Source organism: Oncorhynchus keta, chromosome 4, assembly GCF_023373465.1.
Source record: "Oncorhynchus keta strain PuntledgeMale-10-30-2019 chromosome 4, Oket_V2, whole genome shotgun sequence".
NCBI lineage: Eukaryota > Metazoa > Chordata > Actinopteri > Salmoniformes > Salmonidae > Oncorhynchus > Oncorhynchus keta.
In genome coordinates, this window is record NC_068424.1 from 59974408 (window position 1) to 59991617 (window position 17210).

At 44.0% G+C, this 17210-nt stretch overlaps 1 protein-coding gene across 2 annotated transcripts in view; it reads right to left on the reverse strand.

Annotated features, from left to right (window-relative positions):
- LOC118379711 (follistatin-related protein 5-like) overlaps positions 1–17210 on the reverse strand; it is a 197233-nt gene that overhangs the window by 39253 nt on the left and 140770 nt on the right. For both annotated transcript variants that reach the window (XM_052511664.1, XM_052511665.1), the window contains exons 8-10: positions 15969–16089; positions 10849–11010; positions 7021–7155 (exon numbers count right to left, since the gene is read on the reverse strand). In XM_052511664.1, coding sequence (XP_052367624.1) covers positions 7021–7155; positions 10849–11010; positions 15969–16089 — 418 coding nt within the window. The remainder of the gene's footprint in view (positions 1–7020; positions 7156–10848; positions 11011–15968; positions 16090–17210) is intronic.

The window sequence follows — 17210 nt, forward strand, 5'->3', positions numbered from 1 at the left end:
CTTGATGACATTTTTCTCTCAACCAGCTTCATGAGGTAGTCACCTGGAATATATTCCAATGAACTGGTGTGCCTTGTTAAAAGTTCATTTGTGGAATTTCTTTCCTTCATAGTGCGTTTGAGCCAATCAGTCGTGTTGTGCCAAGGTAGGGGTGGTATACAGAAGATTTGGTAAAAGACCAAGTGCATATTATGGCAAGAAATGCTCAAATTGGCAAAGAGAAATGAGAGTCCATCGTTACTTTAAGACATGAAGGTCAGTCAATGTGGGAAATTTCAAAAACGTTGAACATTTCTTCAAGTGCTGTCGCAAAAACCATCAAGCCCTATGATGAAACTGGCTCTCATGAGGACTGCCATTGGAGTTACCTCTGCCGCAGAGGATATGTTCATTATGTTCATTAGAGTTACCAGCCTCAGAAATTGCAGTCCAAATAAATGCTTCAAAGAGTTCAAATAATAGACACCCTGAATCAGGCCTTCATGGTTGAATAGCTGCAAAGAAACCACTACTAAAGGACACCAATAATAAGAAGAGACTTGCTTGGACCAAGAAACATGAGCAATGGACATAAGACTGGTGGAAATCTGTCCTTTGGTCTGATGAGTCAGAACTTTAGATTTTTGGTTACTACTGCCGTGTCTTTATGAGATGCAGAGTAGCTGAACGGATGATCTCCGCATGTGTGGTTCCCACTGTGAACCATAAAGCAGGTGTGATGGTGTGGGGGTGCTTTGCTGGTGACATTGTCAGTGATTTATTTAGAATTTAAGGCACACTTCACCAGCATGGCTACCACAGCATTCTGCAGCGATACACCATCCCATCTGGTTTGCGCTTAGTGGGACTATCATTTGTTTTTCAACAGGACAGTGACCCAACACACCTCTAGGCTATGTAAGGGCTATTTGACCAAGAAGGATAGTGATGGAGTGCTGCATTAGATGTTATTTCATAGTTTTGATGTCTTCCCTATTATTCTACAATGTAGAAAATAGTAAAAAATTAAGAAAAACCCTTGAATGAGTAGGTGTCCAAACTTTTGACTGGTACTGTATAACTATTTTTAAGAAAGCTTGGCCGGGCCAAATTAAATGTGGCCTGTGGGTCGGGTCGCCAGTTGGGGAACCATACCTCTATACCCTACCCTACATGTTCTTAATGTTTTGTACACTCAGTGTATTTACGTCTGGGAGAAAAGTGACAGCCTTCACTGAGTTGTCATAATGCCACACACTGGCCTTACAATACAGTCATTAGCAATGTCCTTTGAGGCTGATTTAACTTTATGATTCATTGAAATTGGCAAGTTAGTGCTGGGCCGTAAAATAAAACTGTGGTTCTCCCATTCAAAATACCCTATAAAGCCAAAATCACCCCAGAAAATAAATGTGAGAGTAGAGAGCGTCTATTTATTTACACTGCGTAGCGTAGTCTACTTAGCATAGGGAAGATCATAGCAATTCCTCTAATTCCTTTTCTACAAATGACCCAAGCAGTTTATCTTCTCATTTTACCAGCATTGCTCTGCGTAGACACGAGAACAATAGACTCGCTTTCTAATTTGATGCGCTATGACGCCATAGACACCGTTGACTCTGGAGCCCATCTGTTTTCTTTCGTTCACATCTGTGCATTCTAATTCCAGTGTGTACACGCTCGTTCACATCTGTGCATTCTAATTCCAGTGTGTACACGCTCGTTCACATCTGTGCATTCTAATTCCAGTGTGTACACGCTCGTTCACATCTGTGCATTCTAATTCCAGTGTGTACACGCTCGTTCACATCTGTGCATTCTAATTCCAGTGTGTACATGCTCGTTCACATCTCTGCATTCTAATTCCAGTGTGTACATGCTCGTTCACATTTGTGCATTCTAATTCCAGTGTGTACACGCTCGTTCACATCTGTGCATTCTAATTCCAGTGTGTACACGCTCGTTCACATCTGTGCATTCTAATTCCAGTGTGTACACGCTCGTTCACATCTCTGCATTCTAATTCCAGTGTGTACACACTCACTCACATTTGTGCATTCTAATTCCAGTGTGTACACGCTCGTTCACATCTGTGCATTCTAATTCCAGTGTGTATACGCTCGCTCACATTTGTGCATTCTAATTCCAGTGTGTACACGCTCGCTCACATTTGTGCATTCTAATTCCAGTGTGTACACGCTCGCTCACATTTGTGCATTCTAATTCCAGTGTGTACACGCTCGTTCAAATCTGTGCATTCTAATTCCAGTGTGTACACGCTCGCTCACATTTGTGCATTCTAATTCCAGTGTGTACACGCTCGTTCAAATCTGTGCATTCTAATTCCAGTGTGTACACGCTCGCTCACATTTGTGCATTCTAATTCCAGTGTGTACACGCTCGTTCACATCTCTGCATTCTAATTCCAGTGTGTACACGCTCGTTCACATCTGTGCATTCTAATTCCAGTGTGTACACGCTCGTTCACATCTGTGCATTCTAATTCCAGTGTGTACACGCTCGTTCACATCTCTGCATTCTAATTCCAGTGTGTACACGTTCGTTCACATCTGTGCATTCTAATTCCAGTGTGTACACGCTCGTTCACATTTGTGCATTCTAATTCCAGTGTGTACACGCTCGCTCACATTTGTGCATTCTAATTCCAGTGTGTACACGCTCGCTCACATTTGTGCATTCTAATTCCAGTGTGTACACGCTCGCTCACATTTGTGCATTCTAATTCCAGTGTGTACACGCTCGCTCACATTTCTGCATTCTAATTCCAGTGTGTACACGCTCGTTCACATCTGTGCATTCTAATTCCAGTGTGTACACGCTCGTTCACATCTGTGAATTCTAATTCCAGTGTGTACACGCTGGTTCACATCTGTGCATTCTAATTCCAGTGTGTACACGCTCGTTCACATTTGTCCATTCTAATTCCAGTGTGTACACGCTCGTTCACATTTGTGCATTCTAATTCCAGTGTGTACACGATCGTTCACATCTGTGCATTCTAATTCCAGTGTGTATACGCTCGCTCACATTTGTGCATTCTAATTCCAGTGTGTACACGATCGCTCACATTTGTGCATTCTAATTCCAGTGTGTACACGATCGCTCACATTTGTGCATTCTAATTCCAGTGTGTATACGCTCGCTCACATTTGTGCATTCTAATTCCAGTGTGTACACGCTCGCTCACATTTGTGCATTCTAATTCCAGTGTGTACACGCTCGCTCAAGCGCATAAAAAAAAGCTTTCCGTTTGATTTGGGCTTAAGGCTGATTCAACTAAGGGCTCGATAACGTGTTGAATTAGGTGTGTTAGTGCTGGGCTATAACAAAAGTCTGCACTCACTATGGGTTTCCTGGACCCAAATACTATTGTAAACACTTCACAATAATGCACCATACATGCATAACACAAGCTCAAAGATGCCATACAAAGGCCTTACAAATGCTTCACAATGGAGCACCTGCAGATAGACCCACAGCCAGAGAGACAGACCCACAGCCAGCCAGACAGACAGTCCCACAGCCAGCCAGACAGACTCACATCCAGACAGACAGACCCACAGCCAGACAGAGTTGCTTTAGACAAGTGTTCTCAAAAGTGACGTAACACATTCAGTGACAGACAGTCATCCCAAAGCTGGAGCCTTCATAGACACAGCCTCTCCAGGACTGTGGCATCACCTGTTACAGTGTGTGACTGTGCACCATTTGACGCCAAGCGCCGCACATCATGAAATTGCCTCATTTCGGACAAGCCTTGGTGACAAAAAAGCTGCCTTCCTCAGAAACGGCCGAATGAATAAAAGATAAATGGCTGCTAGCCCTAGCCCAGGGGATATGAAGGTCAGTGTCATCAAAAGCCCTGGACACACAGGGACAGACAGACAGACAGACAGACAGACAGACAGACAGACAGACAGACAGACAGACAGACAGACAGACAGACAGACCCACAGCCAGACCCACAGCCAGACCCACAACCAGACAGACAGACCCACAGACAGACAGACCCACAACCAGACAGATAGACCCACACAGACCCAAAGACAGACAGACAGGCCATGGCACTGCTGTTGCTGCCACCACAGGTTAGGTTTCTGCATAGCTTGGGACTGTGAACCATGGCCAACACAGTGTGAAAGCTTGATGTGATCAACTGTGTTAGGCATCGATTGACACCCACCTGCACACACACTCGTTGACCCACACACACACACACACACATTGACACACGCATTAATACACTCAAGTTGACACACACTCAAACATACACACAGTACACGCATGCATAGGCCGTAGGCCCATTTTCACTCTCTCTGTGCCTTGGCTGGTGTTAACCTACACCAACACTAACAAACACCCCTGCCTCACGGACGTCCGACGCTCCAGAAATAATTGGCGACCATTTTGAAGTGAAGGGCAGATATTCATGCCAGTTTAACAGCGATTCCTGTCAGATTAATTGCGCTCCACCACGGGTGACAGTTGACTAAAGACCACTCTGAATATAGTCTGCTCATTTATTCGAAGGCGATGAAGCGCACCAACGACGTCAAGAAAACAATTAACTTTAACGTGGTGGCGAGAAACAGGTTTTTGACTTTGAACGAGCTCTGGGTGAATCTGCTGAGTGGTGTTCATTTTTCGCTCAGACTATCATGTCTCTCACCTCATCTGCTGCTTACTATTACGGTGACCACTTCAGCAATCTATCAACACTATGTTGAATAAGGCTGTCAAGATATCACATTTATTTCTATAAACTAGATATCTGATGTATGAACCATTTATGTAGCCGAATGAGCCATTTGCAAGTGATAACTCACAAATTGGAAATAGTGGACAGGAGAAAATAAAATATAAGATGTGGAATGACACCACATCTACCTAAAAATGGAATGGATGATATGAAGGAGACCAAGCTCTAACAAATGCTGGTAGACTACATTGGGGATGAGTTTGAATCGTTGTTTCGTTGTTTCATTCCCAGATGGGAGGTAATTGGGGGGCCGACATCTACTGAGGCACAGCAGACAGTTATCCAATCGGAGAGAGGGATTGTGGGAGGAGAGGGAGGCAGGAAAGAGAGAATGGGCAGATATCTAGGAATAGGTTTTCTAAGGTTAAAGTCTGCCAGCCTAGGGACACTAGTTACCCTGGTTATATGGAGGGCATTTCACATAGACCATATCACACGTGTCAGCTGATCACAAGTCTCTTTCACAAGTGAATGTTAAAATATGGGTATGAGAAAGTAGGCTACAGTATGTCAGTAAATAACTCAAAGGTGTCATTAACATAGTGGTGTTCAATTTCCAACTGTAAGGCTACTGTATATTGTAAGGCTACTGTATATTGTAAGGCTACTGTATATTGTAAGGCTACTGGCTACAGTGATATTATACATTGAATTCAGGTTAACAAAACATAGAATACTAGTTGACATTACCAGGCTATTTCAGATTTTCCCTCTCTCTCTCTCTTTCTCTCTCTCTCTTTCTCTCTCTCTCTCTCTCTCTCTCTCTCTCTCTCTCTCTCTCCCTCTCCCTCTCTCTCTCTCTCTCTCTCTCTCTCTCTCTCTCTCTCTCTCTCTCTCTCTCTCTCTCTCTCTCTCTCTCTCTCTCTCTCTCTCTCTCTCTCTCTCTCTCTCTCTCTCTCTCTCTCTCTCTCTCTCCCTCTCCCCCTCTCTCTCTCTCTCTCTCTCTCTCTCATGCTGATAAGAGAGAGTGGAGGGATGCATCCACAGCCGAGCTTCAGCTTACACACTAACTCAGAGCGCTAGCATAGCCTCGGGGCTAGAGATGCAACCCAAGGAAGCCAAGCTCTTGGATAAGCAGGCACTCCACTGGGGTAATAAGAAGAGACCAGACTAGGTCAAACATGCATTCGGGAGTGCTGCTGGGTAGTTGAACTGTGCGCCCTATCCATTTAATTATTTGTTTTCCCTTCTAATATAATGGTGGACTATTTCAAAATGCTCCGTGCTATCTCTTTGTTGTTGACTATGGGTTGTGGATGTAAAATGGTCACCAACATGCCAACCCCCTCAGCAATTTCATCATACACAGTGGCTTCAAAGTTTCAAATGAGGCAACTGATTGACTTCTGACCCCAGAGAGTAAGTATGTTCTCTGGGTTGGGGATGATCCAAAATGGTTGCCAGTGTGTGTTTCAACCCCCTAGCAGTTTCATCACACTCGGTGGCTTCAAAACTTCAAAGGAGGCAACTGACTGACTTCTGACCCCAGAGAGTAAGTATGTTCTCTGGGTTGGGGATGATCCAAAATGGTTGCCAGTGTGTGTTTCAACCCCCTAGCAGTTTCATCACACTCGGTGGCTTCAAAACTTCAAAGGAGGCAACTGACTGACTTCTGACCCCAGAGAGTTTGATCCTGTGATGTGTGACGGCACGTTTGGAGTGTATCACTGCCACTGGGACAGCAGCTAAACCTATTGTATCATTGAAGGGGACATGTGAGTGATTTGAAAGTAAGAGTTGCAGTGTTTGCTTTTTTGTGCCGTTATTAGGAGAGGACAGAATTAGCGACAACGTGGTCACAATCATTGGTTGAACATAAAAAACTGATTTTGACATTTTGGAAAGGCAAACAATAATGACAGAGTCAATGAATGGGACTGTGTCTGATCTGAGCACGTATTTGTATCATAACTCTATGTTGTCCCTTAGGGCCACCATACAATTCCTCCTAAAGCTGTATTCATTTAAAGTAAAGACAATTCTGAGTTGGAAATAAACTTAAGGATTCTACACAACTCGACCATTAACATTGTACTAGAAGAGGTCCCACTGGTCTCTGTAGCCTAACCACCTGAGCACTAGATAATACAGAATGTAGTTATCTCTGTTATTTCTCTAGCATAAGTTCTATTATTACTTTGGAGGTTATAAACTATTAAGAGACTGGATGAATGATTTAGTGTTTTGAGCAGCGTGTCTCCATTATCCTCAGGAAAGGACACACAGACAGACAGAGGGACAAAGTAGACATCATGACATACGGGTCTTGCGCGCTGAGTCCTCCACAAACAGAGAGGAGATGTCCTCGTCCACCCCGGCGTCGTTTTTGGCAATGCAGCTGTATGCCCCCGTGTCCTCGAAGTGGACGTTGCTGATGTGCACCTCGCTTCCGTTAGCTGGTTGACAAAAAATAACACGAGTGCGTGTTCACACACACACACACACACACACACACACACACACACACACACACACACACACACACACACACACACACACACACACACACACACACACACACACACACACACACACACAGACACACATGCAGGCACGTACACACATAGTCAGTAAATGGGAAACAGACAAATAAAATACCATTTGCATTTCCTCTCTCAGCGACGCCTGGCAAGTCACCCCTACATAACTGAGTCTAATAAGATAGGAGACAGGACAGTGAGGGGTTTTACCAGAATTGCAAGAAGTCAAAATGAGAGACTTTTAAGAGTTGTCCCATGCAGTAGGAGTCATTGTGTATTGAGTTGATCTAGTTGTCGCTAACGCTAGGGTGTCTCCACATCTGGGGATTGATTTAGGTATGACACCACTGAGAACTGATTCAGGGGTTGAACACTGGACCTGTCATCCATGTGGAAGAAAGCACTAGGAAAAGACATGAGGTATATCCAGTATACTAAACCAGGGTTTTGTTCAGTAGGTGGAAAAAGCTTTGAAATGGAGTGAAACAGAGTGGTAACAGCTGTTCAATAATTCAAATCAAATTGTATTTGTCACATGCGCCGAATACCTTATAGTGAAATGCTTACTTGAAAGCCCTTAACCAACAATGCAGTTTTAAGAAATCACCCCCCCCCCAAAAAAAAAGTAACAGATAAGAAAAACATACAATTAAAGAGCAGCAGTAAATAACAATAGCGGGGCTATATACAGGCGGTACCGGTACAGAGTCAATGTGTCAATGTGTGGAGGCACCAGTATTGAGGTAATTGAGGTAATTATGTACATGCAGGTAGGGTTATTAAAGGGGCTATGCATAGATAATAACAGAGAGTAGCAGCACTGTGTGTAGGGGGTGGGGGTGAAAATTGTCTGGTTAGCCATTTGATTAGCTGTTCAGGAGTCTTATGGCTTGAGGGTAGAAGCTGTTTAGAAGCTTCCTGGACCTAGACTTGGCGCTCCGGGTACCGCTTGCCGTACAGTACCAGAGAGAACAGTCTATGACTAGGGTGGCTGGAGTCTTTGACTATTTTTAGGGCCTGGTATAGAGGTTCTGGATGGCAGGAGCTTGGCCCCGGTGATGTAATGGGCCATACGCACTACCCTCTGTAGTGCCTTGCGGTCGGAGGCCGAGCAGTTGCCATACCAGGAAGTGATGCAACCCATCAGCATGCTCTCGATGGTGCAGCTGTAAAACCTTTTGAAGATCTGGTGACCCAAGCCAAATCTTTTCAATCTCCTAAGTGGGAATAGGTTTTGTCGTGCCCTCTTCACGACTGTCTTGGTGTGTTTGGACCATGTTAGTTTGTTGGTGATGTGGACGCCAAGGAGGGGACTGAGCACGCACCCGAGGGGTCCCCGTGTTGAGGATCAGCTCGGTGGATGTGTTGTTACCTACCCTTACCACCTGGGGGCGGCCCATCAGAAAGTCTAGGATCCAGTTGCAGAGGGAGATGTTAAGTTCCAGGGTCCTTAGCTTTGAGGGCACTATGGTGTTGAACGCTGAGCTGTAGTCAATAAATAGTATTCTCACATAGGTGTTCCTTTTGTCCAGGTGGGAAAGGGCAGTGTGGAGTGCAATAGAGATTGCACCATCTGTGGATCTGTTGGTGCGGTATGCAAATTGGAGTGGGTCTAGGGTTTCTGGGATAATGGTGTTGATGTGAGCCATGACCAGCCTTTCAAAGCATTTCATGGCTACAGACGTGAGTGCTACGGGTCGGTAGTCATTTAGGCAGGTTACCTTAGTGTTCTTTGGCACAGGGACTATGGTGGTCTGCTTGAAAAAATGTTGGTATTTCAGACTCAGACAGGGAGAGGCTGAAAATGTCAGTGAAGACACTTGCCAGCTGGTCAGCGCATGCTCGGAGTACACATCCTGGTAATCCATCTGGCCCAGCGGCCTAGTGAATGTTGACTTGTTTAAAAGTCTTACTCACATCGGCTGCAGAGAGCGTGATCACACAGTCATTCAGAACAGATGATGCTCTCATGCATGTTTCAGTGTTAATTGCCTCGAAGCGAGCATAGAAGTTATTTAGCTCATCTGGTAGGCTCATGTCACTTGGCAGCTCTCTGCTGTGCTTCCTTTTGTAGTCTGTAATAGTTTTCAAGCCCTGCCACAGCTGAAGAGTGATGGAGCTGCTGTAGTACGATTCGATCTTAGTCCTGTATTGACGCTTTGCCTGTTTGATGGTTCGTTGGAGAGCATAGCGGGATTTCTTGTAAGCTTCCATGTTAGAGTCCCGCTCCATGAAAGCGGCAGCTCTACCCTTTAGCTCAGTGTGAATGTTGCCTGTAATCCATGGGTTCTGGTTGGGGTATGTACGTACAGTCACTGTGGGGGGGACGTCCTCGATGCACTTATTGATAAAGCCAGTGACTGATGTGGTGTAGTCGTCAATGCCATTGGAAGAATCCACGAACATATTCCAGTCTGTGCTTGCCAAACATTAGTTTAGCATCTGCTTCATCTGACCACTTTTTTATAGACTGAGTGATTGGTGCTTCCTGCCTTAATTTTTGCTTGTAAACAGGAATCAGGAGGTTAGAGTTATGGTCAGATTTGCCAAATGGAAGGCGAGGGAGAGCTTTGTACGCATCTCTTTGTGTGGAGTAAAGGTGGTCGAGAATTTTGTCCCTCTGGTTGCACATTTAACATGCTGATAGATATTAGGTAAAACTGATTTATGTTTTCCTGCATTAAAGTCATCGGCCACTAGGAGTGCCACTTCTGGATGAGTGTTTTCCTGTTTGCTTATGGCGGAATACAGCTCATTTAGTGCCAACCTTGCTCTGTGATGGAATGTAGACAGCTACATAAAATACAGATGGAAACTCTCTCGGTAGACAGTGTGGTCTACAGCTTATCATGAGATACTCTACCGCAGGCGAGCAATAGCTTGAGACTTCCTTAGATATTCTGCACCAGCTGTTGTTTACATAAATGCATAGGCCCCCGCCAGTATTTTACCAGGAGCTGCTGTTCTGTCTTACCGATAGAGGGTATAACCCGCCAGCTGTATGTTCTTAATGTCGTTGTTCAGCCGCGATTCGGTGAAACTTAAGATAATACAGTTTTTAAATGTCCTGTTGGTAGGATATATGTGCTTTCAGTTTGTCCCATTTATTTTCCCGCGATTGAAAGTTAGCTAGCAGAATGGAAGGCAAGAGCAGATTAGGCACTCGTCGCCTGATCCTCCCAAGGCACCCTGATCTTTTGCTTCAATTTCTGTTTCCTTCTCCAGCAAATCACGGGGATCGGGGCCTGGTCGGGTGTCTGCAGTATATCCCTCGCATCAGACTCATTGAAGAAGAACTCCTCGTCCAATTTGAGGTGAATAATCCCAGTTAATGTCCAGAAGCTCTTTTCGGTCATAAAAGCCGGTAGCAGCAACATTATGTACAAAACAAGTTACGAACAACGCGAAAAAACTAATAAATTAGCATGATTGGTTGTGAGCCGATAAGACGGCAGCCCTACCCTCCGGCGCCATCAGGAATGTAATTACATAGATCTTCCATTTTGGTTGCAAAACATTTTGCTTCAGTGTGCCCTACTGAACACTGCTCAGATGTATGCCAGCTAGATCTGATAACCCACTTCCCCCCAGAAACTAGATTGTACCCACCTTGCAGGGTGAGCTGCTTAGACAGCTTGGTAGCGATGTCCATGCCATTCTTCAGCCATGCCAGTTGTGGGTTAGGGATACCCTCAGCATGGCACCGGAGACTGGCCGTCACCCCTGGCTCCCGGGCCTGGCTCTCTGGGTAGACTCGGATGACGGGAGGAACTGCATTGTGGGAAGAGGGAAGAGAATAAAAGAGAGGAGATAAATGCAGGCCCACATACTCCATTGAAATTGAAAGGGCTTTTGAGGATCGAGGCAGCCTTATTGGATGAGAAGTTCTCTTTTAGAGTGTCTGCCAAGTCCATTTAACTTCTCACTCTGCATTAACATACTATCAATAGGATCAAGTGCATTTCCAGCATACATTGAATGCCGTTAAAAACATTGGTGTGCTCAGCGAGAACTGCGCAAACCAAACAAATCTAGATCAATAAAAAAGAGAACCTCGATGGGGCTGGCCATTGATTCTGTGCAACATTTTATCAGGCAAGATTCATCACTTGTTAACACAGCCACAAAGTCCTAAACACTGCCCATTTCTACAATCTAACTTCTGATTTTAAATCTAACCCTAACCCTGACCCTACACCTAACCATAACCTTAATCACACTGCTAACCTTATGCCTTATCGTAACCTTCAATTATTTGTTCATACATTCTTACGATATAGCACCTTTGTGGATGTGTTATCTAGTCAAAACCTCAGGCAAGGGGATGGAGGAGAAGGAGCTGAAAGAAATAACAGATTTCTATAACACTTGTTTGGTAAAACTGTGTTTGACAGAAATGCCAGTAATTCCATTAAAAATACACATCCAAAAGAGCAGTAACACCAAGGCTGCAGAGTAGAGTGCTACCCTGGCAGGCTGTCATTGGAAAGAGAAGAGGAGAGCCACTGGATGAGAATACTTCCTGTTGGCTTGATTGGAGAGAGGAAGTCTTTGGCCAGCCAGGTGAGTGTGAGACTACAGGGTGGTTTGGTCCCATGGCCATCTGCTTTCCAGTAGCATTCTGGTTCCTAGAACCTAGTGCCAACAACCTGCCTCAGCTTGAAGGAATGCCATCCAGGAATGCCAAATATGCCAACAGCAATGCCACCCAGAACACCAACGGTAACGAGCCATGTTAGGTGTTAGGTAAAGGTAGTCAGCTGACAGAGCTAACTAACATTGAGTTTAAAATATTGTTTGACTTTATATATCAAGCATCATAAAAAGTGACTTTTGTAGGTGTATGCTATGCAAGCAAGTATGTCATTTGTTCAGGTATCAGACGTGATTCAAAGTTTTATTGAACTGGGGACCTCGGTTCAATTCCCACCGGTTACACTGATAGCAAGTAATTAGGAGACCATTTAAGAGGTCATGCTGTCTTTAGACAGGGAAGACCTTTAAACTGCACTGTTCTACTCCCAATGGATATTCTACAGTCAGCATGCCTTGTATAAGAGACCCTAAGGTCTTATTCAAACATACATGTACTTCTCTATTCATTTCTTATTTTTCATGAAAGTAAAACATTTCACAAATATTCCTCTTTGGTGCTCCTCCCCCTCCTCCCAAAAATCGTTCTGCTGTGCATGCATTTGTAAACACACTTTTTGCTCCTGTTCGAATCACCATTTCCTTTAGCCCCAGACAGGCACGAATTGAAAGGAAATATAGTCAGTAAGATTTTTCCACTCAAATCTAGATTCCGACAGGATTGGAGCCTGATGTCTGCCTAGGAGAGACAAGAGACATAGTTATAGGACGATGGGACACAGCACCATCATAAATATCCCCTGCTGTCAATCACACAGCAAGCCTCCCCTCTGCACTGGTTGGTTGCAAAGGAAGTGTTTGTGTCACACACACACATAGGCACACACACATTCACGCATCACAAACAGACACACAAACACACCTCTCCAACAAACACACACACAGCCCTTCAGGGGGACAGCCTCGCCATCATGCTCGAGGATGGTTTCAGATTGACTCTTAGCCCCTTTGAGACCTCTGTCCTCTCTTTGTGTTGCATCTCAAGTATCACCACCAATGCAAGCCCCATTGTAGGTGCCCACAAAGTTCTCTGAACACCAACCATGGAGAAAGCTTTTTTCTTGGCCCAGACTCATCTCTGAGAAGTGATTACTCTTTCAGCAGGCCTGTTCTCACCGCTAGCTCTGAGCCACCCATAGATGGTTCCAAACACCAGAGAGCGGGAACCAGACACGGATGCCCCACAGCCCTAGAGACAATGGTGAACACGAATGTGAAAGATGACTTTATCAAATCGAGGGATTCTTTGTGAATACGTATACAAGTTAGACCATGAACATCCCAGGCACAAGAGTACTGTTCATGTGGCTTATTTCACTAATTGGCACTGCAATTCCTCAGTGCTGCTTTATTAACTTGCCTGTAAATTCTGTGATACTAATCAATGTAATAATATGTAGAAAGCCTGAAGAGGGAAGATTTGGTTGAGTAATCTGGCTGAAAGCAGTTGTTTTGCATTACCGTTATGGATCATAAGCATTCGACCATGATGAATGCATTGCTTACAGCTAAAGTTTTCCCATGTTATATTCTCCCTCCCTTTTATATATTAGACTGCATTTCTATATAATATAAAGCAGTGGTTATCAAAGTACGTATTACCAGTTAAAGGGGGATGTTGTGGCGCATAATTGAGTGAAAGCCCATCAGTGAACATCGATGGCTGTTTACACAAAAAACGGACTTTCCCCCCCTCCATTTCCGAAATCAACTGCCAGGCAGCATTTCCCTGGGCCAGGCAAAAACAAATTTGACCAATTAAAGTGAGACATTACCATTAACTATACTGTGAGTCATACAGTTGAAGTCGGAAGATTTCATACACCTTAGCCGAATACAAACTCAAATACAAACTTTAAACTCAGTTTTTCACAATTCCTGACATTTAATCCCAGTAAAAATGCCCTGTTTTAGATCACCATTTTATTTAAGAATGTGAAATGTCAGAATAATAGCAGAGAGAATGATTTATTTCAGCTTTTATTTCTTTCACCACATTCCCAGTGGGTCAGAAGTTTACATACACTCAATTAGTATTTGGTAGCATTGCCGTTAAATTGTATATCTTGGGTCAAACGTTTCGGGTAGTCTTCCACAAGATTCCCACAATAAGTTGGGTGAATGTTGTCCAATTCCTCCCGACAAAGCTGGTGTAATTGAGTCGGGTTTGTAGGCCTCCTGACAGAGCTGGTGTAATTGAGTCGGGTTTGTAGGCCTCCTGACAGAGCTGGTGTAATTGAGTCGGGTTTGTAGGCCTCCTGACAGAGCTGGTGTAACTGAGTCAGGTTTGTAGGCCTCCTTGTTTGCACACGCTTTTTCAGTTCTGCCCACACATTTTCTATAGGATTGAGGTAAGGGCTTTGTGATGGCCACTCCAATACCTTGACTTCTTTGTCCTTAAGCCATTTTGACACAACTTTGGAAGCATGCTTGGGGTCATTGTCCTTTTGGAAGACCCATTTGCGACCAAGCTTTAACTTCCTGACTGATGTCTTGAGATGGTGCTTCAATACATCCACATAATTTTCCCTACCTCATGATGCCATCTATTTTGTGATGTGCACCAGTCCCTCCTGCAGCAAAGCACCCCACAACATGATGCTGCCACCCCCGTGCTTCACGGTTGGGATGGTGTTCTTCGGCTTGCAAGCGTCCCCCCTTTTCCTCAAAACATAATGATGGTCATTATGGCCAAACAGTTCTATTTTTGTTTCATCAGAACAGAGGAAATTTCTCCAAAAAAGTATGATCTTTGTCCCCATGTGCAGTTGCAAACCATAGTCTGGCTTTTTTTATGGCGGTTTTGGAGCAGTGGCTTCTTCCTTGCTGAGTGGCCTTTCAGGTTATGTTGATATAGAACTCGTTTTTAAAGTGGATATAGATACTTTTGTACCTGTTTCCTCCAGCATCTTCACAAGGTCCTTTGCTGTTGTTCTGGGATTGATTTGCACTTTTCGCACCAAAGTGCGTTCATCTATAGGAGACAGAACACATCTTCTTCCTGAGCAGTATGACGGCTGCGTGGTCCCATGGTGTTTATACTTGCGTACTATTGTTTGTACAGACACGATACCTTCAGGCATTTGGAATTTGCTCCCAAGGATGAACCAGACTTGTGGAGGTCAACAATTGTTTTTCCGAGGTCTTGGCTGATTTCTTTTGATTTCGCCATGATGTCAAGCAAAGAGGCACTGAGTTTGAAGGTTTGCCTTGAAATACATCCACAGATACACTTCAAATTTACCCTATTGATGCCAATTAGCCTATCAGAAGCTTCTAAATCCATTACATTGTTTTATGGAATTTTTCAAGCTTTTTAAAGGCACAGTCAACTTAGTGTATGTAAACTTCTGACCCACTGGAATTGTGATGCAGTGAATTATAAGTGAAATACTTGTGTCATACTCAAAGTGGATATCCTAATCCACTTGCCAAAACTATAGTTTGTTAACAAGAAATTTGTGGAGTGGTTGAAAAATGAGTTTAAGGACTCCAACCTAAGTGTATGTAAACTTCCGACTTCAACTATATGTGCTTTAAAGTCATCATTAATGGAAACTGTCTCTTTGCAACTGAAGGTCAAACGAAATTCGCCAGGCAGTGAGTGTTTTTAGACAGCAGCAAACGTCATATTTTTCTGCGTGCCTAAACTCATGTCTCTAATATGAAAATGGCATCAACAAGACATGGTTTCCTTTCCAATTAGAAAGAAACTCAATTCAAAACTACAGTAGCACTTGACAGCGTTTCCACCCAACTAAGGTGTATTTGACTGGCTAAACCTGACTGATTGATAATCCTGAAAGATAGGAAAGAGGTTTGATCACTCTGACAGATTTATCAATCAAAACAACACTCTCAACAATCTAATGTTGCGTTCCCATGCTCTGTAAGCAGAGCAGAGCATTTCAGCTCGCCTGTCTCTATACTGACGGTGGCCTGTCAGAGTAGCCAGGTGCACCCTCAGGTGGGATTTAGCAGCATTTGGCAGCGAAAATACTTTGGGTTTGACTCAGTAGAGACAGGAAGTGTGAGATTGACCATTCTGTTCCCGCAGAGCGGCAGTGGCTGCTTACCGTTCACCTGAAGCATGTGCGTCTGCGAGAGCTGCTCGTACCCGTCGGCATGGCAGCTGTAGTTCCCCATATGGGTGGTGGTCACCTTGGTGACATACAATGAGCCATCATCGCCGAAATCCTGCAGGAGAAGAAAGAGGAATGCTACAATGACTGTGTAAGACAAAAACTCATGGGTTCAAAATGTAATTGAATAACTATGGGTGCTCGGATTAGAAAATGAAAATGTTTTGTGAATGTGCACAATGTGCTTAGGCAATATGGCTGTGGGTGTTGCAGCAGAGAAAATTGATGTGTTATTGGAACTTTTGTAAAGCAGTAAAATAACAAGTAAAATGGACAAGGAGATCAATAAAGACACACCGTGACACACATTTCTATCTGTTTCAGTCAAAGACAAGCATTTGTTCGCTTGTCAATAATTATCTTCCAATTATTGTTTTTTGTATGCATGGTACCATAGAGCAAAACAAATCAATCCTTGGTCCTTAATGACACTTTAACATTTATATGTATTATCTTATTTGAGAAAAAAAAACGTATTTAAAAAAAAAAAAAGTTTAACCCCAATTTCGTGGTATCCAATTTTTAGTAATTATTATCTTGTGTCATCGCTACAACTCCCGTATGGGCTCAGGAGAGACGAAGTTCGAAAGTCATGCGTACTCCGAAACACAACCCAACCAAGCCACACTGCTTCTTAACATAGTGCGCGTCCAACCGGACCAATGTGTCAGAGGAAACACCGTGCACCTGGCGACCTTGGTTAGAGTGCACTGCACTCGGCCTGCCACAGGAGTCACTGGTGCGCGATGAGACAAGGATATCCCTACCGGCCGAGCCCTCCCTAACCCGGGCGACACTAGGCCTATTGTGTGTCCCAGGGTCTCTGGTGGCTACAGCTAGCGCTGCAATGCAGTGCCCTAGACCACTGCGCCACCCGGGAGGCCCCGAAAAAATACACTTTTAACTAGGAAACAACTATAATCAGTCTTTGGTTTAGGGCTGAAATTCAGGTTAAAGCAAGTCTGTCAGTAATTACATTGAAGTGCCATTTTGAGTAATCACTGAAATGAGCAAGATGAGAGGATGTTCCATTTTGTGAACAGGCATGCACCACAAAAACAGTTTCACTATGTTCTCCAGTATAAAAGCACAGGCAACTTTATCTGTGAGGTTAATAAGGTCACGAAGAGCAACTAAAACCAATTTAATGAATGTTGTGTCATGATTGCAGCCATT